Source organism: Pomacea canaliculata, linkage group LG3, assembly GCF_003073045.1.
Source record: "Pomacea canaliculata isolate SZHN2017 linkage group LG3, ASM307304v1, whole genome shotgun sequence".
Lineage (NCBI taxonomy): Eukaryota > Metazoa > Mollusca > Gastropoda > Architaenioglossa > Ampullariidae > Pomacea > Pomacea canaliculata.
This window is the reverse complement of record NC_037592.1, coordinates 1,176,921-1,201,329: the sequence shown is the minus strand read 5'-3', so window position 1 is coordinate 1,201,329 and position 24,409 is coordinate 1,176,921. Positions and strand designations below refer to the sequence as shown.

The window sequence follows — 24,409 nt, the reverse complement described above, 5'->3', positions numbered from 1 at the left end:
ATAGACACACACTGATTATGGAAATACTGCTGGATCTGCTTTCATAAAAAAAAAAAAAAAAAATACAAACGAGACTTAGTTATGTGCATAATATATGTTCAAGTACGCGCAAAGGGAAATTTACATACGCCACGAGAATGCTTGCTTGCTTCCTTGATTAGTCGATTGTTCAAAAGACAGCAAATCAGTAACCGAAAAATTAAGTGACTGATTATGGGAGCGCTGTGTTAGTATTGGTGTGCGAGATAACAGTGACAGACTAATGCTAATGAACTGAGCCTCGATAACAATTATTTAGAGATAAGGATTTTTATATTTTATGTTATATTTTATTTTTTAATTTTATTCTATTTTAAATCCAGCGTGTATATAGTTGCCTAAAATTACATTTTTCCTTTAATGTACCTGTCAACATCTGTTAGTGACTATAGTGAACCTACCTTTTTTTTTATTGTTAGTTGTTTAGTATTGAAGTTGTTCTTTAAACTAGGGTCAATTCTAAGGTGTATATCTGCTGGGTTCGTCAGAATAAAGCTAAAAATGCATATGGCTTTGTCGGGTTGAATGTACACAGAAGCAAGAGAACAGGCGAGAAAAAGTGAGTGAGGGATCCTAAAAGGAATATTATAATAATAAACTAATTAATTAATTAGTATGTAATGGCACCATGTCTCCTTTGAAGGGACTTAGATAAATATGAAATCAGACATGTCACAAAAAAAAAAAAAAAATCGTCGTCTTACGACAAGTTAGGACAATGCGATTTTCCTAATACAAATGATCTAACGCAGAAATATAGACAACTTTTTCACAGACTAATCGTTGTTAGGGGCAACAGCAAAGAAAAAGTACTGGAACACTGTAGGACGGCGGCCAGGTGAGGTGGCGATTAGTAGACATGGTAAAGATTGAGATAACCCGCCATCACCCATCTCTCCTCCCCACGTCGTGGGCTCGTGGCGATATCTTTAGCTCTGCTACTGAACAATAAATAGGATAGCGCCGTATAAAATCAACAGCCACCCTACAACCAAATAAGTGGCGTCATCTTCGACAGCACTATGAGCAGTAATGAAACTGGGTGGATGTTAGGGTGGGTTGTGAAACAGGTGCACAAAAGTGGTGTCAGTTGCATGAATAGAAGTCGCCGTTCTTTCTACAGTTCGCCTAATGGTAGAACCGGCCCTGACTATAATATCTGCGCTGTCGGCATTGGACTCACGGGTATGGATTTTCCCACAGGTTTCTGCAGCATACATCTTTTATGAGTCCATAGTAATAAGTATGCATGATCAACTATAATAGCTCATAACGGTCGTTCGATTCATTCAGAATTAACTCATTATATAGATTCACTGCATGTACAGATCGATTCAAAATTATATTGATCGTTCATGTGAACATTACCGTTGTCCTTCTAATGATTATGATTCAAATCTGTATATCAATCATATACTGATTTTTTTTTCTCGAGCTATTTTAATAGCATATTTTGAACAATTAGAGTCTGCTCTCTAATCATGAACTTCCAACATTAAAGGGCTTCGCCAGGTATTGTGTGTTTGGAGGTGAGCGCTAATAAACAATGGGACGCTACTGCTACATACGACGTTGTTTCCTCCCTTGTTACTCCTGAGATTGGATGAAAAACTCTAGGTCTGTCAATAAGAAAGAGTAAATAATTTGCTGCTAGAGTAATGTTTGAAGCCAACTCACTTCCAGGGTCAATTATTTTAATACATTGTTTTCATGTTGATAATTTGGCTGTGTCACCAGCGTTGGCGCCAAACACTGTTGCCTGCATTGCAAAGAAGACGGCATGAAACGCTTTGTTTCATTGGTTGTTACCTTTACTTAAGTTGGTCGGACCAACGAAAAGGAGTTTTACAGAACAGTTCATGCCGATTTCTTTGCCACCATATTCCTCGTGCTCTGCGAAAAGACGGTAAGCACATGTGGACTAGGTTAAATTTGCTCGCTTGACTGCAATACCTTTCAGCAACAATTCTGTAATCCTTACTTGTACATATATCATTATAGTCAAAAGTTTTTGTGATAAAATAACATCTAAATGTCTCTTTTATTTAAGATTGTCCCCCAAAAACAATTTTTCTTCGATCTCCCAGCCATTTTGCGTGACAAAGGTCGGAAGAATGTTAAGAATATCGCATATTCCAGATATTAGTTCTATGTTTTCGCAGTCATATATTGTAACATTATAAACAGTATGTAGACACGTATCCATATGTACAATTAATGGTAACCGCATTATAATAGAGCGAAAGTTTAGAACGCGTGTTTGAAAGGTCCAAAACAAGTGATGTTCTGAGCAGCATCTCACCAAGCAGTTTCCTCCCCCCCCCACTCCCTTCCTACACACACACAAATCAGATAAGATTGATTTTTAATTTTTTTCCAAGGAAATCAATGATATGCTTTATCATCACATGTAAAAGAAAAACATGTTAAAGAGAAGGTAATATTTTGCCAACCGGTCTTAACATCCCTTTTAACGTAGTTGCAGTGAGCAGATTTTTCATAGACTTGTTGCTTTCCTGTATGTTTCCAGGATCTGAAGGAAGATGGCTGAACCAGAAACGTATGTATTTATATAAGGTGTCACCATGCTGAATTCCGCTTTAAAAAATGCAGACGAAGTATATTTACTTATCTCCAAAACTTGAATTTTTCGTTCAGTTTCTACAGTATGTACTATCACATGCATAGTTTTTTCCCATTAAAATCAAATTTTATGAATGTGCTACATACGTCTGCTTTGTTTATATCTAGATAAATATCAAGATTTTGAAATATAAAAATAAGCTGGTTTCAAGAACTTAGTACTGATCGCATGTTGGAAAGTTTTGCTGAAATTTGCTATTAGCATGGGTAATTATGGAGGGTATGTTTAAGATTTTTTAAAAATCCCACAGAACATGAAAAAAAATCCAACTAAAGTATGTTTAGTTTTTAAAAGTAGAAATAAGAGTTCAGACTGCTTAAAAATGAGAAGCATACAGACTTCCAACTATACCTTGAACTAAAAATGTAGGCCTTTATTTAAAAAGTTTATTGTTTTTCCCCTTTTAAAAAAATTTGGTATGAAAGGTACGTTTGCAGAGCTTAACAATGTGGTTCTGTCCAAGGTAAAACTAAGATTTAAGGGAGAGACCATGACTTGGCAGAGTATCTTAACTGTGCAACGAAGACATCTGTGACTGTATTATTGTAAATGACTGTCCACATATATATTTGGTGTGGTGGAGAAAACATACTTTTTCTTGTGCATTTGATGTGTAGTTTTGGTTTGACTAAGACAAGACAATCTTTGATAATGCAAGAACAGGAAACTAGGGCTTGGCGTCAGTTTGCAGCTGTTCAGCCGTCTAATCTCAGGATTTCTTTATATATTATGCTGGGCTCCTTGAAAACTTCTTTGCAAAATGAATGTCAGTATAGAATGTTTTAAACATATTTAAAAAGTAATTTCCCAAATCAAAATGTTGAAAATATTCTGAGTTCCAAAAAGGATTATAGGTACCATGACAGACAAGTGAAAGTATTTCACTTTTGATCTCTTGTGCTGCATATTGGTCCAGGCAGAACTTGTGATAGTGTGACTAGTCATTTGTAAAGACAACTAATGACAAAAGTACCATTCCTAGTGTGATAAGAGGGCAATTAGATGCAGCTTTATATAGAAGCACAACAATACCATTCATATCTGCTCCACCAAATAGACTTTAATACAATTATGGTTTGGGCTTACATAGTATCTATATTCATTCGGACAGTAGCATTTAAAAATCACACAGAAAAAGCAAAGAACAGACTTGATCTGCAGGTATAGGTGGCCTGATAAGAAATTTTCAACAAGACGTGCCTGTCATTTTACAGTAAAGTAGCTAACATGCATTTGTTCTTTAAAATTATTTCCACATTTGTAAAGTTTCTAACCTGCCACTCATCTTGTCCCTACATCTGATCCAGATAATACAAGCATACAGTATAATTGATCCTGGATGGCTTTTAATTTGATCAATAATTTTTTTTTTTTTTTCAGCAAAACCCCAGACGTGGACAAGGACGTAGAAGAAGCAGAAGATGGGGATGGTAAAAAAAGTTTCTTTTATTAGAAAATTGCTTCATTAAAAAAAGTTGTGGTTAAGCAAAGGAATCTAGCAAACTATGCTAGTGAAAATGATGTTGATGGTTTGCACCATATCAAATTTAACTGCTGAACAAGTAGATATAGTAAAGTCATTGTTTTTTAAGACAAAGATCCGCTGTCTTTGTATATTCAATTTTTAAGCAGTTGAAAAGCAGGAGTATGTTATAAAGTAAAGCCATGTATGTCAAAGAATTGACATTAACTCAATGGAGACGCAAGGCTTTCAACGAGTCACATTCACTCGTTTGCATGGAAATTCACCAATTTCAAAAAATAATAAAAAAAATAACTGTAAGATAGAAAAAATTAAACTAATAATATAAGATCAAACAGTGTGAAACAAAACTGTTTACATCTGAATCCTGCATGAACAGTCACTTATTAGGTAATCCAAAGCAAATTAGGTTGGTGTAATTGAATTTTAAAAACATTTTCAAACAGGGTTGCACAGGATATATCATGCTAGCACAAGTTACACTTCCAGGAATCACACTTTGATAACCGCATATAAACTTGAAATGAATAAACATTGTTCTTGTCAACAACAAAAAATCAGATTGATGCATTTAATAATATTATTATCGGTATGCTACGAAGGTACAAAGCCGCTCGACGATGCTTCACTTCGGACCCCCTTCAACCTGCGAAGTAAATTTTCAAAGGTTTTAAAAAAAAATTATATCTGGTAAACTACAAAAAACAAATATATATGATACTCCATTTAAAAGAGCATTTTATAAACATTTGCGTGGTGTTAACTTCAAGAATTATAGGTTCTGATTTCTTATAGTAAGCTCACATCAAAGATAGTAACTGTATGGGGCAGAAATTTCTCAACCGCGCGGAAGGTCACAAAAGTAAGAAATTAAGAAACAATTTTTCTTTACATAATATATACAAGCATAAAGTACCAAACAAGATAATACTTTATTAGAATATACATTAGAATTAAAATATTACTTACTGTTTTCTTCTCATTTTCTGTTCTTTGAGTACAAATCCACGTCAAATCGAGTGACCTCCAACGAATAAGGCGCTCAAGTAAACAAAAAATAAAAGTGGAATTTACACGAGGTAACACCCGATTGGTTGAACTTTTCACCCTTTAAAGGGAAGTAATCGTTGGAGGAACAAGTCCTAAGGGTTCCTGTGTTTTCTCCCTTATGTATTCGTTCATTTACGCACAGGGTTGCAAATTGTACTATGACACCATAGCATCCATCCTATGCGATGGCCTCGTAATAAGCAAGAGGAAGCGATTTGACGAAGCCGGCTATGGCCCCATCTCCAATGAGTTAACCCTTTAACTGCCTGACGCTTAATGAGAAACGTGTGCATGTGCCAGGGAATTTTGATTATTTTTCGGTCATTTAAAAAAAATCTGGAGTGTTGTAGATGCATGCCAAGCATATAAAACCCATGCAATTCATAGAGAGAAGTGATTCTTCTAATGAGACCAATAAAAACCAAAAAATAAGATTCTTTAGATTCTTATTTTATGCAAATGTATTTTTTAATAGAAAAATCAATTAAATGCGCAAACAGTGTCACACGCAATCAAGTACTCTTGTAATTCTTGACTTTAAAACTCAATAACTTTTGTGGATTTCATTCAGAAAGTGAAAAAAACAGCCTAGATAAAGTTCAGGGTTTACTGGTTAAAACCTCAACTTGTTTCTCACCAATATGTACCTGTCTTCATTAACACATGTTACCCGCCATAAGAAACCTGTGGTAGGTTCATCCCAACAGTTCATGTAGTTCATTCACGCAAGTCACAAGCACTGTCATGTCATAAACAAACTCGGCATTCATACACAAAAACTTGTACTCCACATTCTTCTCTGAATGCCCTTGCCAGGCCTGTGCACTGTACCATGCTTTAAAATTTTCTATTTCCAGTAGGCAAGCTTGCTGTGATAAATTCCAAAGCAGAGTACCACACAGCTGACATTGCTGCATCTTGCAGATGTTTTCATTCCCCGTTTCTCAATATCGCGCACATTTGAGAAGTCTTTCTGAGTCTTATCGAATAATGTCCTGTCACGCCCCCTTCTGCCACCTGCTGCTCGACCCTCTTTGACTGTGCTCCTGTCTGCTGCAGTTTGTTTCCCACTTCTGGATACTTCCAGCAATTGTGGAATAACTCTGTGTGTCTCACTGCTGTGGTTGGAACTTTCTTCACATTTTTCTTATTGTGTCCGATCAAAATCAAAATGACTGTCATTGTCAGAATGATAAGAATCAGAATCTTCATCTCCAGTAACACGTGATCACTTTCCCTGCCATCTCATTCCTGATCCAGGGAATCTGCTGATTATAGATCATCCAAATTACTGTTAGTGATCTTGCTACGGCTTCCTGTAGCGTGTTCCTTGACCACACGATAATCCCAGAATGCGTACGGTTCACATTGATTCTGTGCGGTTGGAAAACCCTAGAGGGGGATCACTCTATTTCCAGCCCAATAAAACGCCAATCAAACCAAGCGTGGTGTCAGAGCCAGTGCTATAAATAGGGGGAATCACATATCTGCCTTTTAGCCATCACTCTTGTTTCTCTTTTAAAAATAGAACGTTAACGCACAGGCGTTTCCAATCCAATATTTGGTTAGAAGCAGCCAAAGAGTAAAGATCAGGGTTCGCAGGGTCCTTACAGGTCCTTACAAGTCCTTGCGTAGAGAATTTTCGCCATAAGGCCTTATAGGTCCTTATATTTGCCATGCGGTCCTTACAATTCCTCACATAGGTCCTTACATTTTCTCTGTGACCCTTACAAGTCCTTATATCGATAAAATATTACCACAGATGTATTTTTCATGCCTCTTTTAAATCCACAAATTTATTTTTGGAGTCGACTTTGGCGCAAAATACAGACGATTCTTCGCCTCACCGCTATTTCAATCAAACGACTGCTAAGTCTCGTTCACGACGAGAACTTACGTTTCGCGAGATAGTCTTCTTGACGATTCAGAAAATGCCGGGGTAGTGTTCTTTTCAGGAGAACTGGCTAAAGGAAGAAAAATATATGGTTGATGAAAGACTCTAAAGATAAACATTTTGCGCGATTCGCTGCCTGCAGAATATCCTTGAATCTTTGGTCAATGGGTGAACGTGCTTTGAAGAAGAAGAAGAAAAAAAAATGGACTGCTATGCTTGACAGTTTCAACTCATTCCATCTTTGGTTTAGCATCAGGATCACACTCTTTTCATTCTTCGACAGGAGCCGGTTGCACTGCTCGGGCGTAAGGCCTTAGTCGGGACATAGCAAGGTAATAGCACCCGACTTAGACCGTTGCATTGCTCCCAACTAAGCAAATTTTAGTCCGCAGCTCGGGAGTAACTTTAGTCCAGGTAGGGGTAGCTAAAGACTAGCAAGTGACTAACTTATGAGCCACTCGGTTTTCGTTTATATTTTTTGGAGAAGAACCATAGGACGATGATGTGAAACTTGTTTTTGGTAGATGAAAGTTATATCCCTTTTCACAATGGATCTTAAACGTTATAGTGAACTGCAACAAAATATGGCGAAATCAAGCCTTCGGAGTAATGTTTTGATTCCTTTTATTCGGGATGTTTTCAAATAGTTGTAGGAGATATGATCAATACACATATATAAGTTGAAAGTTTCTCGAACAATTCACCATGTTTCGAAGGCTAGGTAAAATACCAAGCCAGCGATGTGCAAACAAGCAGAAATCATAATTTTACAGTCACTGGATTTCCAAACGCGTTTGGGTGCGTAAATGACACCCATGTAAAAATTTAGGAACCATCTGAGCACGAAAATGAATTTGTAAATAAAAAAGGTTATCATTCAATAAATGTACAGCTAGTTTGTGAGAGTGACATAAATATAATAAGCTATTATGCTATAAGTATTCTGGAAGTACTCATGACGCCAGGATTTTGACCGAGTCAAAGCTGTAACGAGCTTATGAAGTACATCCCTGATCAGTCACGAGATAAACTCCAAGCCTTTGCATTCCTTGTAGTCACCTTAATTTAAAAAAAAAAGGTTGGTCTACACATCTGTACTACACTAGTTGCCCCTCCGTATTTGCAAAAAACACTCTTCTTTCAAAAGGTCTTTAGAAACTTTCTTGAACCAGAGCCTTGATCTTCTAGTGCTGTGCATAGCTCTATTTTTTTTTTCTCCCCTTTTGAGTGAGAGGCGGTCCGGTGGTGCAACGGTTAGCGCCTGTCACTAATACAGTGAAGGTTGGCTGTCCTGGCTTCAGCTCTCATTTCGGGCACGCTGTTCTTTTCTCTGAACGTGGCATCTGTTTACAGGGCTGGCTGCCTTGCCGTGATGTAGCCTTGGTTGCTGGCACGGCATAAAACACCAATCCCCCTACCCTTTTGAGTGTCTGTGTGAGAGAGAGACATGAACTGACTTTTGTATTACACTAAAGAATGGCTTTCAGGTTTTGCATTTATTATTACTTAGAGTTCTAGAAAACTTAGAACATTAACTGAGTATGTTATCAGCGTGCTAAGGAGACCTTTTAAGTTATCTAAATATGGCAGATAGGCATCAAAATTAACTCTTTGATTAATACATGTACAGCATTTCCGAACATAGAGAAGACCCAAAGATTTGTAAATAATACCTTTTTCCGACCGTACGTGAGAAAAACTTAAGCATTGATGACAGTCACTTAGGTCCTTACGAATGCATGAAAGGTCCTTACAAGTTCCTTATAAGGTCCTTACTTGGCACCATCCCTGATCCCTGGGAACCCTGTAAGATACTTTAAGTATGACATTTTGCTTATAAAAAGATAAATGCATGCTGTTTGTGACTTCTCCACCTTTATTATTTCATGCATATTTCACAGTTTTTTGGTTACATTGCTATAGGAGCAAAAATGCATGTAAAAAAATTTTCCTCATAGCAGACTGCTTTCACCACAGTAAATTTTGATTCAATTTAAAAAACACCACTTTACAGAACAAACTGGAGACACAAGTGGGGAGTCCACCAAGATAGCCCATCAACTTATGAAGAATCCACAAGTTCTTGCTGCACTGCAAGACAAGTTGGGCTCCATTGTGGGGACTCCTTCAGGTTACATCCAGAGGTAAATTTTACATCAGTGTTCTGACAGTGAACAACTAATTGTTGTTTTTGTTGGTCCCCCTTTAGATAGTTCAAAAGTTTGCAACTTTTCCATTGGTCCATGTCCATCAGTTTTAATTTATGATTGATAACCAAAAGAAATCTTTCATTTTAGGTCCAATTTTATAACACCTTATAGCTAAGTTGTATCGCACAAAAAAGTTAACTTTCTGCAAAATGTGCTGATTCTATTCAAAGTAATATTTGGTGGTCAACAGTTTTTGATTGTGCTGGTTTGTGTAGTCTGCCCAAAGTGGTTAAACGACGACTTAAAGCCATGAAAAAACTTCAAAATGAAGGCATCAAGCTGGAGTCTGAGTTTTACCGTGAGGTGCATGCATTGGAGTGCAAGTATGCCGCTCAGTATGCATCCCTGTTTGACAAGGTGAGTCAGAATGCTTCTGTGTTATTGATCTTCTTCACACTTATTATTTTGATTCACACAAGCTAAAGTTACGTGCAACAAGACTTGGCTGTATATTTATAAGGACACTGAAGTCAAAATTGATTTAGAGTATTCTGTGGCTTGATGAAATACAATTAGAGCCAAGAGATGTAAGCTTGGTACTAATCACCTCTTTCAGAGGCGTGATATTGTGACTGGTACAGTAGAGCCAACAGAGGAAGAGTGTGACTGGCCATCAGATGATGAGAAGGAGGAGGAGAACAAGCTGGCTGTAAGTGTAAGGACATTTTCTTTTCCTTTTTTTCTTTTGTGCCCATGTAGAGTTCCATTGTAGCCCTTTGTTGTAAACCCATCTTTTTGTACTGTGTAGGCTCAGCTGCATTAGGCACATCAGGCACCTGTGTTTGTGTTATCCACATTTGGTTGCTGCAGCTCTATATTTATTGATATCCCTAGCTACCTGGTCCACGACATCTAAAGTAGTGCAGCTTACATTTTATTACCTAAGCGAAAGGCTAGCTGTACCACAATCTACTCTGCATCAAATTCAAGATCACTGCACTCTCACTTAGTTTATGGCCATGCCCCAGCTTATCTGTTTGAGCTTGTGATGCATTTGCCCAGTAGGCATGCTGCTTTACTCTGCCTACCATGGAATTCTATCTATCCCATGTCATTACTGTCACTTTATGTGATAATGTCCATCTCTTATGATATTTTTTTTCCCTGTCACTTCTAATCCTTGTTTGCCTCTAGTTGGTTAATTATTATTTAAAATTTGTAGATGAAAATGTACTTTATTAGCACTTAAATGTAATGGCTGTCTGATCGAGTATAGCATGATGCTGTCACTGTTAAGACCAAAGATATGAAAAATGAATGTTTTAAAGTTGATGATTAAAGAAAACTACAGCGGGCTGAGAACCACATGGGCCCAACTGAGGGGAGGGGTGCCCAGAACTGGGTCTGCTGGTGAGGTGTTGTTGTGGCCCTATGCTCCTCGAGGAGTAACAAGGACTAAACGAAACATAAACAGTGGGCTGATGGCATCTACAGAATTTCTATCTGAGCTATGCTGGTTATTTCCCCTGATGTGCTTAATTTACTTTTGAATTTGATTGCTTTGTTGTTGTCAGGATGAACTTAAAGAAAAGACAGCTTTAACAGAAAAGTCAGATGAAGACAAGAAGAAAGATGAAGGTAAGAAATTTAAAGAACATTTCATGATGTCAGTAAGATGTAGACGGGACAAGAGCAAAATAAAGACGTGCCTCTAACGTTGCCAGTGTTACAAAGCACATTGTTGGAATAGTCTTAGTCCAGTTCTAGTGTAACTCTGTCCTGATGATCAATAATTGCACAAAAAATGCTTCAAGTGGGACTGTTGGGGACATTGGTCATTCGAAAACAATTTATGGCAATCCTTTTGCAGATGTGAAGGGAGTACCAGGTTTCTGGTTAACAATTTTCAAGAATGTGGACATGCTGGCTGAAATGGTACAGGTATGCAATGCACAAGCACCCAACCTCCAACACCACAAGCAAATTACTTGCTGAAACTAGTCTTATTTGCTTCTTCTGTTTATATTTTAGTTACATCTCTTCTTGTGTCAACGGACATTTAATTTTGAACACAGTAGTTTTCCATTTTCCATATCTTTTGGAAACATTGCAATGATAAATGACTAATGCACTGAACTGTCAGTTTCATGATAGAAACCTAGTGTGATGATTAGCTGCAGTATCAGTTGAGGTGAATTGCAATCATAATCTGAGGTTGGACAAAGGCAATCTTTTACACCAGCAGTGCCTAAGCGCATGCATCCTCTTTACGTCACAAAGATTCAGCATCATTTTTTATTTTTTTATTTTTTGTTTTGTTGTGTTTTTGAAAGTTACATAATAGCATAGCCGGAATTTCATGAGAACTGGATGTGTGTGCGCGTGTGTATGATGGGTGGCTGTGCAACAATATGCTTTCAGGAGCATGATGAACCTATTCTTCAGCATCTGCGCGACATCAAAGTCAGGTTCACAGAATCTGAACCTCTGGTAAGTTTTGAAATGCACATGCAAGAAAATAGTGCTGGCAGGATGCTTTGAGTTTTTAATTCAACTTATTAAGAGGCGTGGTAAAGACCAGTTTTCATTCACAGTCCATTTTTCCTTTTACAAGACCAGTTCAAAAAATTTTGTTGGTTGAAAATAATGCTGTTTGCAGTTGTTTTTATTTCTTGATAGAGGAAATAAAGGTAAATGTTTATTTTTATCTCCAGGGCTTTATCTTAGAGTTTCATTTTGAAACAAATGAGTATTTTCAAGAGACTGTGCTGACCAAACAATACACAATGCGCTTTGAACAAGATCCTGCTGATCCCTTCTCTTATGAGGGACCGGAAATCATCAAATGTCAAGGGTAAGCAAAGGCTGATATTTAAGTGAGCTGTGTCACTTTCTGCTTAATTTTGACAGTATCTTAACACAAATATGGACTTTAAAACATTCAAGGAACTCGAGTCAGCAGTGGAGGATGCAGAATTTAGAAGAAAAGTCTACTTTTAGATGCATAAAAAATACAAGTTTAGGTTCGTCCACAGGGTCCTTTTTCTTGCTAAGTGATTCTTTGACTTACGTTATAGCCATCAAAACACTGACATCCTGCATTTAAAGATCTGATGTGCTTAAAGTTAAGCACATCAGAGAATGATGGTCTGATGAGACTGATATTTATCATGGCAGCTTTTTGACAACGGTTTTGAAGACTAGTCAAGAATCAATAGCATTTAGCCCCTACTTTTGGCCTTGCCGCTTCCCTTGAGTTTGACTAGGAAATTTAGCTTGGCATGTGTCAGGAATTTTAGACTTGGATGGTTATTAGGAAACATTTCTTGGGAATTTTCCCAGTTAGCTTAGCATATTTGGGTGCATTGGTAAAAAGGGGCTAAGAGAATGCCTAAACATGGAGGGGTAGGTCTAGTAGCTGCTTGTCAGCTTTTTGTAGAAGTCTGTGCTTTGTGGTACTTTGGTCTGCGCATACCAAAGCAGTGTATAATGTGACTTCGTTGGCTGTTTCCTCTTGCCCTTTCTATGATTACTGTGTGCATGGTTGCCTTTTGTCATGACACGCTGCTGATGTCTTTTGGGACTTGCATGTGCGTTCAGCTGTCCAATTACATGGAACAAAGGAAAGAACGTGACAGTCAAAGTTGTGAAGAAGAAGCAGAAGCATAAAGGCCGAGGCACAACCCGCACTGTCACAAAGACAGTACAGAATGACTCCTTCTTCAATTTCTTTAACCCACCGACAGGTATGCATTATCAGTAAGAGCATGTCTTTGTTTGATACAATTTACAATAAAACCAGAAATATTGTGTTATAGGATGAGATTTGTCTTTTAGGGAGAGGGGTTGCAAAAAATCTTTTGCATTTCTCCATTCATGACAAACCCTTGACATCTGCTTGCAAGAGCAATTGCAAAATGATTTATGACTTTGCCTTATAAGTTAAAGGGTGGGGTTGATTGCTGTTGTAATGTTCAGCTGAACTACACCAGTTGGTCATATCCAATGCTTTGGTAGTACTTTGTCTAAACAGCAGTGACCCATAATTTCTCTTGTGTCCATTGAATTCACAAACTTATTTTCATTTTTTCATCCCTTTACATGCACACGGGGGAAGGGGGGATGCCAGGGGGCAGTATGACATTTTAGTTGTACTGCAGGAATTAAGAACGTGGGTGGTTTTGTTTAGAAGGTTTCTAAATGGTATTGTTTAGGATTTTTGTGAATTCTGTTGGGTAAATTTTAGTTCCTGTGAAGTAAAAGTTTGGAAAGCTCTGAGCTCGATTTAATATAGCAGTAACTGTCCATGTGGCATCAGCATGTTCAAAAGCAGTGGTTTATTTCTTCTGGTTAACTCTTAGAGCAAGATGAGCCATGATCATGGCTTTGCCTGGAAAGCTAATTTTCATTACTTTTATTGCAGAGCTCAAGCTTTCTTCTTTCCAAAAAATGCATAGGTTTCTTGGTCTAATGTTTACCTAAGAGCAGCAATAGCTAAAAAACAAATTTCACCTGCTGTCGTCTTAAATTATTAGCCAGTCCTTGTAATACTTGCATTTTTATGCTAGTTTTGTTTTCTTGTAACCTGCTGTTAGAATGATGTAGGTCTTCATTCCCATTTATGCTTGTTAACTCAAAAAGCTGAGTAGCATTTAACACGGGTGGCTTGTTTAAGACAATTTCAGAAATCAGTCTTGAGGTTTTTGAGATTTTACACACAGATGTATCTGAGGTAAGATTCCAAAGACTTTAAGACATCTCCTATCCAGTATGAGTACATGTAGATAAGTTATAACTAAGTTTAGATTTCATGTTTTAAGTTAGGATTTGTAGATTGGTGGCTGAGTAAATAGTTGACTAAATGCTAATGTTGTGTTGGATCTGTTACAGTGCCCGAGGGTGAGAATGAGGATGATATGGTAAGCAAACATTTGGTTGTTGCCTTCTTGTTGTCGATTTGGTTTCTTTAGCATTCATTGTAACAAGCTGCTCTTATCCTTGTAACCTAGTGAAGGCTTTGCATCTTAGGCTTTTAGTTATCATAGGTAATGGTGCTATATAAATGCCAGAACTTAAGATTATTTTTTTTTTTGCAAGAATGTTTTATGCATTATTTCTACAAATTAATAGTTTTGTAGGGAAAGATCTTACCCAGTTCAGAATTAGATATTGCTTAATGTAATTACTGATGTCAGCTTTAAAATTTTAACAACTTTTTTAATTGTATCGGTTAATTTGGAAAGTGCATATTCCAATGGTATTTGAATTTGATGCACTTCATAACAAATCGACAGTTTACCATGCAATAAACATAAGCATCCGCAGACTGATGATGCCATTGCAAACATAACTTGGTAAACGAAGTGCATGAATAAAGACCGAGGAATGAGCAGAATTGCATGCTTGATTATATAAGAGATTTCTTAAAAGAGATTTTAATATTTAAATGGCTCTGCTTTCAGTATTTGAGAAAGACATTTTTGTTTCAGGATGAAGACTTGGAGGCATTATTAGCAGCAGACTTTGAAATAGGCCACTTCATTCGTGAAAGAATAGTGCCCAGAGCTGTTCTTTACTTCACTGGGGAGGCTTTAGAAAATGATGAGGTAATGGTTTAGAAATATCAGAAATCTTTGGTGTAGAAAGTTTTGGGGATGCTAGAAGAAGGTATTTGTTGGACAGAGCAAATCCGTAATAAAAAGTGCCCAGTCTTCTGTGTTGTCGATTCTGCTGTGCACAGGTTTTAGATGAGAGGTGCATGCAGTGCTAGTTTACAGTTTAATGATATTTAAGTGTAAATTTATTCTAAAAGAAACAATAGAGTACAGAGTCAAAAGTAACAACAGAATACAGAGTCAAGAGGTAAAAGATTACAAATTGAGAAACTTTGTGCATCTCTTAATTCATTGTGGTCACACCAGCAAGCCGTAGCTGGTGGGTCGCCTTGCTGGTAAAGTCGCATCAGACACGTTTGGTGCTTTTATTTTTTTCAATTCATGAACGGTTAATGGCACAGAAACAAACAGTAGCTCATTTTAAAGCCAAATCATTTATCTACAAGTTACTTCCTTTGAGTTGTACGACAGGACATCTGGTCTTTTTCAAATTAAAGTTCTTGGTGGTATAATGAGCAAAACGCGATAGAATATGCCTTTGTTGTTGTTTTTTTTTTTTTTTTTGTTTGTTGTTTTTTTTTGTTGTTGTTTGGTTTTGTCAGCAAAATCAGCCGTATTAGTGTGTATTTTGTGATTTTCTTGATTCTGGACAATATACGTGAGATATGGACTAAAAAAAAGTGTGTATTAATAATAGGAACTTGTGTTTATATACAAAGTTTTCACTGTGGCTCTACTTCCGAAATAGGAATCTGAAAGGCATTTTCATGTTTGCTAAAATGATTTTTCTTTAAAAAGAAAGAAAATCCCACTTCCTAAAGGTAAAACGGTTCATTTCTGCTAAATGTGATATATCTTCTTCTTTTTCTTGTTCCCAATCACCCCAAGTGGAGCATAGAGCTGCAAGAATGTGGTATAGAAACCTAATTAAAATGATAGTTTTGTGACGTATAGTTATTTTTGAAAAAAGCCAAAATGTAAAGACTAATAGAGACATCTTGTCTGAAAAGGTGACATCAATGAATTAATTTAATACATACAATTCTAATCTTAGCAACCATTTAAACATGTGTATATGTAATTTTATTTATCATTGCAGTATGATGATGAAGAGAATGAAGAAGAGGTAAGCTTGATGCTTTTTAATCTTTAGAGCTGTGCAATATTTGGATTATCTCTTTTATTTATAACTTGCATCCTATATTTCAATGGGTTGATACACTGTTTGGGATTGGTGTTAACAGTTTAATACGGCAATTGCGTAACACTTTTCACATAATTTGATGGGTTTCTTTTCTAGCCATACCAAGATTCGATTATTTTTATTTGATTTTTTTTTTTTTTTTTTTTTTTTGTGTTACACCTAGGATGAAGAGGGAGAGTACGATGAAGAAAATGATCCAGACTACCAGCCCACAGTAAGTTCTTATTAATGTCTGATATGTGGAGATGTACATAGTTCTGTTTTGATATTTTGTGAGTCATGTGGGCAAGAATGACATGGAAGGGTAGTGGATAAGACAAGATTTGAGGCATAGAGTTGAGTTTTAAAAGCAAGTTAAGATCATGCTTTTATTTTTTTGGTTTAAAAAGAGATAGGCTGCACTTTCTGATCAACAAATTCAGCAACTTCTGGTCCCTATAGATTTAGCTAATTTTCTCCCATTTTACTTGAGCACTGAATGCAGATACAGAATTAAATAAGATTTTGACTGAGATAAGACTTTGACTGAGTCAGAGTTTGATGTTTACCCTTTATCGTTGGTGTTGATAAACTGAGCATCAACATAAGGCAGCTCCAAAAAGACAAAGTAATTTTTTTCCTCTTTATGGCATCATCTACTAGTTCAAGGTTTTAGAATGTTAAAAGATTTTTTGTTTCTTAGATCCAGCCATATGCTGAAAGGCAGATTAGTACTTTCTGTATTTATGCATATTTCCTTCCCAATCACTCATCTGAAACTTAAAAAATAAGGCAAGAAGGGTTTTATGCCTGTTTCAAGACATCCATTTATAAATTTTTTATTTTTTTAATTGCCGCAGTGTGTTTTCATGCACATATGAAGGTAGGCCTATTTACAACTGTAGAGCTTCTGGATGTGTTTCTTTTTTTTTAACTTATTCATATGGATGAATCGATGCAATTGAGATGTAGCTACGAAAACCTTCGCATCTGCAGGTGCTATGTATATGGGAAGAGTTGAACATAAAAATAATGTTGGTAAGACTTAATCTAGTAACTTTTTTAGTGAAGCTTTTAAAAGCAGTAGGGTTGAGACTACTTTATAGTAGTAAAGCAGATTGAAAGTGTAGACGGATAAAGACGGTATTTTGTACCAACTTCCTGTTGTGCCAATTTTTTCTAACTGCCTTTTGCTTTTTATTTTCTTCTTGTAAAGGAACAGGCTTGATGAAATAGGTAATTTTATCTGCACTGTTTCTCTGTCCCTGGAATGGCTGTGTTGTGACTGTTGTATTGCTGCCGCAAAAGCTTTCAAATGGACATTGTATATGCTTTGTGGCCCTTGTAGTCAAATGTTTTGCTTTGGGTTAACTTTCATTTGCACTCATAACTTTGCAATTTTTTTTAAATATTTGCTATTTGTTTTTAAAATGTGGTTGAAGTTTAAGTAACAAAACTATAGGAAACAATCTTTTGCATATCTGGGTACAGCTCTTTGCAGTTAAAGTCTTCTCGGTGTATTTTTATATTGGATTAATAAACCAAAATGACATTTCGTCTTTTAAATGCCTCGATTAGAGATGCACAAATGGTGTCTTAATAGAATATGCTTTAGAACATTATGTTTAAGCTGCGGGATAAATGCAAAGTTTTTTTAAAAGACATTCAGCTTCATTGTGTATGAATGGGCTTTATGCCACTGACTCCTCCAAAACGATCTTTTTGTAAAACGAATTATTTTTGGGATCTGATTAAGAACGAACTTTTTTTTTTTCTTAAGCTCAGAAGTTATTGACCATTTGTCCCAAATGGAAAGCCCCTATTCAGTGCATTTATGCAGGTTATCCACAGCACCAATTGCATATTTTTAACACCTTGCTGTAGCCAACAGTTACTTCTACAAGGAAAAGCCAGTTACTTCCGTTGGTTTAAATTAAACAATATCCAGTGTTTTTCCGATGTAATTCTTTTGTAGGGAAGTAAGCAAAGCAGGTCTATGCAGGGCAATGTTCCATGTGTTTTCTGATAGTTTGGCATCTCAAAATCATCAAAAAAAAAATTTCTATTGATTCCCTTATTGTGGCTAATATTCGTACACATTAGGATGATTTCCGTGGTGATAAAAGCTTATTTGAAATTAGCTATTTAAATTAGTATATAAAAATTTAACTGGTGTAATTTGAAGTGTAGTTTTTTAATTCACTTTTGGTAAATGCACATGAATGATGCTGATTTTCAAGAAAAACAAAATACCTAACGAGGGATGTTTGTAGATCAGCTCTTAAACAGCATTTAGCGATTTTCTTAGCTGTGTGCAAACCGGAAAAGGGAAGCAAGTATATATGCACTCTTTCACTAGGGGTGTCATCTACGAGACACTGGATTTCAGTTTTATTGATGTGAATAAAAGGCGATTTGAAAAAGCTGAATTCTTAGTCTGACGATGTGGATCACTTTCACAGTTCAATGCTTTTGCCAAAGTAGTAAGCTTACATGCAGAAACAAAATGAAACGCTGAAAGTGAAGTGTGACTTAGCCCACTTAATTCATAAAAAAGCCCAGTGTGGTCTGCCTGTGCCTGGCTCAATGTGTGCGGGGGGAGAGAACCTCTGTTAGCTGCAACTGTAGGCAACACCTTTCTTCCCAAGTGAGGGAAACCGGATAGGAGTGGTTTGAGAGAATAAAACCATATTTATTTGTGAGCTCTAGATGTACAGTGACTTATGTATGAACAGCATATTTATAAGCCCAATTTAATAATTGTAAGGGCTTTTATAAAATAACTAGTTTTAAACAATTATTAGTGGATTTGCATTTGCACAAAATATTCTATGGACTTAAAAATGATACATGGATAGACCTCTAATGTTAGGAAAATTGTTTCCCCTGTGTGTAGGGAACTGGTCATAAACAACTGTTACAAAAGTATTTATTTGTTGCGATATATATTTTTGATTTGACAATCCTGTCGGTGACATTTAAATACAGTAGGCAAACATCACTCTGCACATTTCTGTGTTTATGCTAAGATTCATTTTGTAATTAAAAAAAATTATCGTGTGATGGTTTTATGGAGTTTATTAAAGCATATGTTCCAACAGAGTTACTTTTCACATTTATTATGCTCCCTCCAAATTATTTTTTAATCAATGCCTGATGCTGCAACATGCACTTTTTACACTTTTATCCTCCCAAGCCTGGCAAAGATGTTCCGTCTTAAAACTCTAAGCGGCTGTTCTGATCTTTTTCAAGATGCTTTTATTCTTTCACTAACTTTAATATCCATGATGTAATATTGAGGCATAGCTAATTAAACGCTGGTCATGTATCTTAAATTCTGATGCAAAATGAATATGCTGTTTAGTTTGCTGTAAACACAAAGTTTTCTCTTTGTAATGCTTTCAACAACAGTGTTCATCTTTCAAGGTTTTGTGCAGTTTCTATCCATAAAGCAGATATAGTTGGGGTTTTTTTTTTTTAAATTAACCTCTGCGACATTTTATAGCATTACAGTGATATTTTACCTATTTCTGTGCATTCCTAAGTCTCAGTGAAGTCAACTGAAGGACTAACAGACTGAACTCCTGCTTCTGCTTTAATCACAAATGTGTACTGTGCATGCACCAAATAAATGATGAAATACCCTAATTGGTTGCCCAATTTAGCTCTTCAAAAGAAGTAATTATTTAAAATAATCCTTGACAATGTTAACAGTTTCTTCCCTAATTTATTTTGCACTCTGTGGTGTGTTTTGTGACACTATCCAGTTCCCACTACAGTCTGCGAAACAAAAGCTGTGCATGTCAAGGTATTCACTTCTGCACAAGGGAAAAGATGTGAGTGAATTAAGGCAGTGCAAGTTCACTTTTATGAGAGTTACACTATATCTCCCTCAAAAAACTGTGTGGGATAGTCTGGTCCAGATTTTGTGTAAAGAACAAATTAAACCATCTTAAACTGATCTTTTACCTCTGTCATATGCATAAAATTATAGATCCATTTTTGCAGTATCTAATTTCAGCGCTGGAGGCCAGCTGTTTGTGAGCAGGTGATCTAGAATTTTTTTTTTTTGGGCGATATTTGATGAACTAATTGAAATTTTTTTAACCATTTGCTATTACAATCACTTTAAAGCACTTTGTGTTTTTTCTGCACATAAGGGAAAGAAGTTTTTGATACTATTTACAAGTAATATTAATCTTAGCCTTTGATGTTTATCTTGTTAGCAGAATGGTATGTTTTGCCTGAACAGTGCATAATATGTAGAACTGCGTATTTTATATGCACAACAATTGGGCTAGGGAGGTTAAGTTGAATTGTCGATTGATTCAGTACATGCAATGAAAGATCGTGTACAGTTGTTTGTGATCTGTACATGCTGACAGGTGATATTGAAGATGACCAGAACTGCAGTGACCACTACTGTTCTTACAGGGTGTTTTATTATCATGACAATCACCGCCATGAATTACGACAAACCTGTTTTAACATAATTTGCATTGCTTTAGATTGTAACCATGTGTGTTATGACAACCACTACAAGATCATTGGCATCAAAAACAAGGCAAAAATGATGCTTATATCGAAAAAGCATGTTAATCAAGTAACTTGCCAGGCTGGCATTTGCTTAGAAATGTGCTGTGTCAGTGGGGCATTATTTCTTGGATCGGCAGACCTTGAGAATCTGTCACATCGTCCAGTGGTCAACAATAAGTTCCTTTGCTCCCAAAAGTTTAGGCAGTATGTTTTGGATTTCCAGTATTTTTACAGTGGCCACTGCAGTTCTGTGGTGTTGGTAGGCTAACATCTTAACAGTGTCCAGCATGGTTGGTTGTTCAGCATGCAGGATTTTCCTTTGCATTAGTATACTGGGGCTCTTCGCACACTGTTTAGTATTTCAGTAGCATGATTGTGAAGTGTCCACTGGCCAGCAGCATGGGGCGTTGTGCTGGTTGTTTGTGCTAAGGTTCATTTGAGCACCACTAGATCATTTTGCACTTAAGAGTTCATTGGTTATCATTTCTGTGTGCACCATTTCTTTATGTCCAGTTGTGCCATCTCATATGCTACATTTAACATTCATTTTTTATTTTCTTGTGTATTATCAGTAACATTTATTCTACCTGGAGAAGTATTCCTTTTAATTAAAATTAAGTTTCCTCACTTCGCACATAATTTAGTCTAAATCTGTTAATATTTATTTGATTGAAAGCCCATAGATTATAAGAGTAGCTTTTTATAACTTTGAATTGTTAAGTATGTTTACATGAACACAAAACTTTGAATAGATGAAATGCAAAAAGGTGGGTATTTGTATCTAGGATAAATAGTCATGTGTCAGAAGAGCTGTACTTGGACTTTAAAAGAATTTTGAGTTTTCCATACTTTTAAGCCATGCTTAAAATTGTAGGGTTAAGTTTCAGCGTGCAGTTTTCTTTTTCTGCTGAGATCCACCGACTGGATAGTTAAATTTGTGTTTTAATGTTGTGCAGTGACAGAAGCAGGTCTTTTTGTGCCAACATCATGGATGTGATTCTCATCACAGCTAAATTATTCATGTGTCTAAACTTTTTTTTTTTTACTGAATGTTAATTTTTTTTAATTAGTGATGGATATCTGAGGTTATTGTTTATTAGTTTTAGAGTATAAGTGTCTGGGTGATGACAACTTGTCAGTGAAATAAATGACTATGCATGTTTCACTTCATTCCACTGGAAGCATATTTTTGTAAGCTGGCAGTCAGAAAACTAAACAGTTTTTTGCAAGCTTGTCATGATCGTGGTGGACAATGCATCTAAACATAAGTGCTATAAATTTTGTTGATCAGAAACTGCAGGATTTGTAAAACTAGTTCCTGTATATTTTGCTCCTTAAGTGGAATAAAATTGCTGCAAGAGCTCTGCCATATAGTATTAACACGTTGCATAATACTGCTATTTTCTATTTTTACAGGAAGGTGAAAAACCAGCAGAATGCAAGCAGCAGTAGGAACATAACCCCTCCCCAAGATGATGCACCACTACAGGTCATTCAGGCAATCCAGGGAATCAGTATCCAGCCAGGCATGTTGAAGGACGATGCAAGGACTTTGTGCAGTTTCGCTTGGTGTTTTGGGCAGCCATTTAAATCCCTCAGCTTCTTTCTCAACAGTTCCATGTTTGGCCATTCTTCCACCCACACACTTGCATATGGGTACTTGAAGCCAGCTTGCTTGGCGCAAAGCCAGCAGTTAGTAGGCAATTGTCCAACAAAATTGATTAACATGCCTCAACTCCTGTTTGTGATCTGACTCATTTTTTTCCCATCATGATTTGATGAGACTTGTCCATCCACTGCATTCTGCTCACCATTACAGTATGGGTTTTTTTTATGATTACTACCATTGTTTCATTCTTGATGTTTTGAGATGTTTTGTGAAAATTTGTTGTACTTTTTTCTGCAGTTGTGAATAGGGTGGTTAAATGTTAAACAATTCCTGCATATAGATTCAGACTCGTGCTCACTGTGTCATAGCTTACCGCAAGCAGACGTTTTTGTGCATGATAGCATTGAGGAAGACTTAATTATTGTATGGCACGAATGTCATGGTTACTTTGCCTGATCCACAGTAGTTGAATACACTTGACAGCTTTCAGGACTCTGTGTGTTTGTTGTGCTTGCTACAAATGTGCTGTTTCCTTTCTGCTTCATTTTCAGCTATGCTCTATGATTAACCAGAACTTGATGATCTAACATCCTACAGATTTATACACACCTGTCTTGTCAGCGATGCTTTCACTTTATTTTAGATGCATGATCTTTCTTTGAGGTTTCCAATCTTCTCGTGGTTATGCATGTTCAACATGGATGGCCTTGTCCTGTTCTGGCAACTGTGCTGCTAGTTTAAGCTATTGCCCAGCTTAGCAGCCTTTGAGTTGGCATCTTTTATGCTGTTGTATTCTGTTGGATTGCTTCCTTCATGCTGTGTATTTTTCCCCCTTCAGTATGTGAAAAGGCCAAGTACATATGCATAAAACTGCATTCCCTTCTGTCGTTTCCAAGATCACAAAGATGACAAATGGACAGAGAAATACAAGTAAAATGTGACAAAAGATTTCTGCTCCACTACAAACACAATTTGTCATTCATGCATATTGTGTGCAGCCATGTACATCTCCCTCTTGACATGTTTCTTAAACCACTGTCTTTAAACAGCTTTTAAATGCTAGTACATTGAAACATTTTCTGTTTATTTTAAAATTTGCGAAACTGTTTCTTCGCATACAAAGAGAAGAAATAGAGAACAGTGTGGAATGCCTAATGTGATGGGGGATGCTGTGATTCTTCAGGAGTTGGACACATCTGCTTAAAAGATGTTCCATGGTGTGCCTGGTTAACAAGCAAATTCACTTTACAGACAGATTATCATGGAAATTTTACATACATCAAAACTTTTTAAAAAATCTCTCAGGGTTCAGTTCTTGTCAAACTTGTAAGCGATTGACATTAACAATTCTTCACTCTAATGACTGGTGTATTAGTGCTACATAAGGTTTTCTGGTTCAAAGATAGCTCATTACTAATAGTATTTTGACATAATCTAGCATGGAATTTTCAAGAACATAGCTTTAGTGTATCATTGAGTCTTCTGATTGCTGTAAACCAGTAAGCAAAGAGATCCATGTTGTAGAAGACAGGGGAGCTGTGTTGAAGCATTTAAGAAAAAACTAAAATATTTGAAATAAGGATGTCCCAGGTACCTGAGCACGACTTAAGAAGTTGTAAAAGTCGCTTATGATGGCATACCTGTGTACATTGTTGGGGGTGGAGGGGAAAGGGGGATGTCTATCACAAAAGCAGGCTCATGACTACTAAACGTTTGAATGCTGTTGTTGTGTTTGCTGTTTTGTTGATCAAATCGCCTTCAAACAGATGCAAAATGTCTCATTGTCAGACCTGTATGCTTTGTGTACATAGTCTGGACTGCTAGACAAGAATATTAATCTCCACCTTGCAAACATTCACATTTTGTTCACTTCAGCACCACTCAAGTTTATCAGAGTAAAATAAAATGAGAAAAAACAAGTTATATTTTTAATTGGCTGACGCAAAATAAATGTGGGCGAGTTACCGCTAAAAGCAAGCAGACCAACAGTTTGTTGTTTGTTATGCGAGCGAGAGTGGGTTTGCGAGTGGAATAATCGGAGAATAACTGAGTTGAGTTGTTCAAACCTTGTAGTCACTGGCTGAGTACAAAATTGGTGAACACCAATGCAAAGTCGTAGTGTCAGACTAGCATCACATCGTGTATTTCGGAAATTGCTGTCTGTAAATTTCAGACATTTCTACATCTTGGTGCTTGTGCCTTTAAA

General features: G+C 36.6%; 1 protein-coding gene across 4 annotated transcripts; it reads left to right on the top strand.

Moving 5' to 3' along the window:
- Nucleotides 1-1,843: 1,843 nt before the first annotated feature.
- Nucleotides 1,844-24,183, top strand: LOC112559525 (nucleosome assembly protein 1-like 1). Of its 4 annotated transcripts, XM_025230847.1 has the most exons (19): nucleotides 1,844-1,945; nucleotides 2,570-2,599; nucleotides 4,064-4,113; nucleotides 4,769-4,819; nucleotides 5,165-5,245; nucleotides 9,125-9,254; nucleotides 9,536-9,677; nucleotides 9,877-9,975; nucleotides 10,835-10,898; nucleotides 11,131-11,201; nucleotides 11,682-11,750; nucleotides 11,975-12,114; nucleotides 12,861-13,006; nucleotides 14,151-14,179; nucleotides 14,750-14,866; nucleotides 15,975-16,001; nucleotides 16,243-16,293; nucleotides 17,275-17,294; nucleotides 22,011-24,183. In XM_025230847.1, the coding sequence occupies exons 2-18, from the start codon at nucleotides 2,583-2,585 to the stop codon at nucleotides 17,284-17,286; spliced, it is 1,296 nt and encodes a 431-aa protein (XP_025086632.1). In that variant the 5' UTR covers nucleotides 1,844-1,945; nucleotides 2,570-2,582; the 3' UTR covers nucleotides 17,287-17,294; nucleotides 22,011-24,183. The 4 variants fall into 4 exon arrangements, with proteins under 4 accessions (XP_025086632.1, XP_025086630.1, XP_025086629.1 ...); XM_025230845.1 differs by lacking the exon at nucleotides 17,275-17,294 and having other exon boundaries at nucleotides 1,848-1,945; nucleotides 9,877-9,969; XM_025230844.1 differs by lacking the exon at nucleotides 17,275-17,294 and having other exon boundaries at nucleotides 1,848-1,945.
- The last annotated feature ends 226 nt before the right edge of the window (nucleotides 24,184-24,409 follow it).

What these genes read in the sequence shown, in the direction of transcription:
- LOC112559525 (XM_025230844.1), top strand. An exon ending in ATGCATCCCTGTTTGACAAG is followed by an intron (nt 9,678 to 9,876) that starts GTGAGTCAGAAT and finishes CACCTCTTTCAG; the next exon opens with AGGCGTGATATTGTGACTGG. An exon ending in GAAATCATCAAATGTCAAGG is followed by an intron (nt 12,115 to 12,860) that starts GTAAGCAAAGGC and finishes ATGTGCGTTCAG; the next exon opens with CTGTCCAATTACATGGAACA.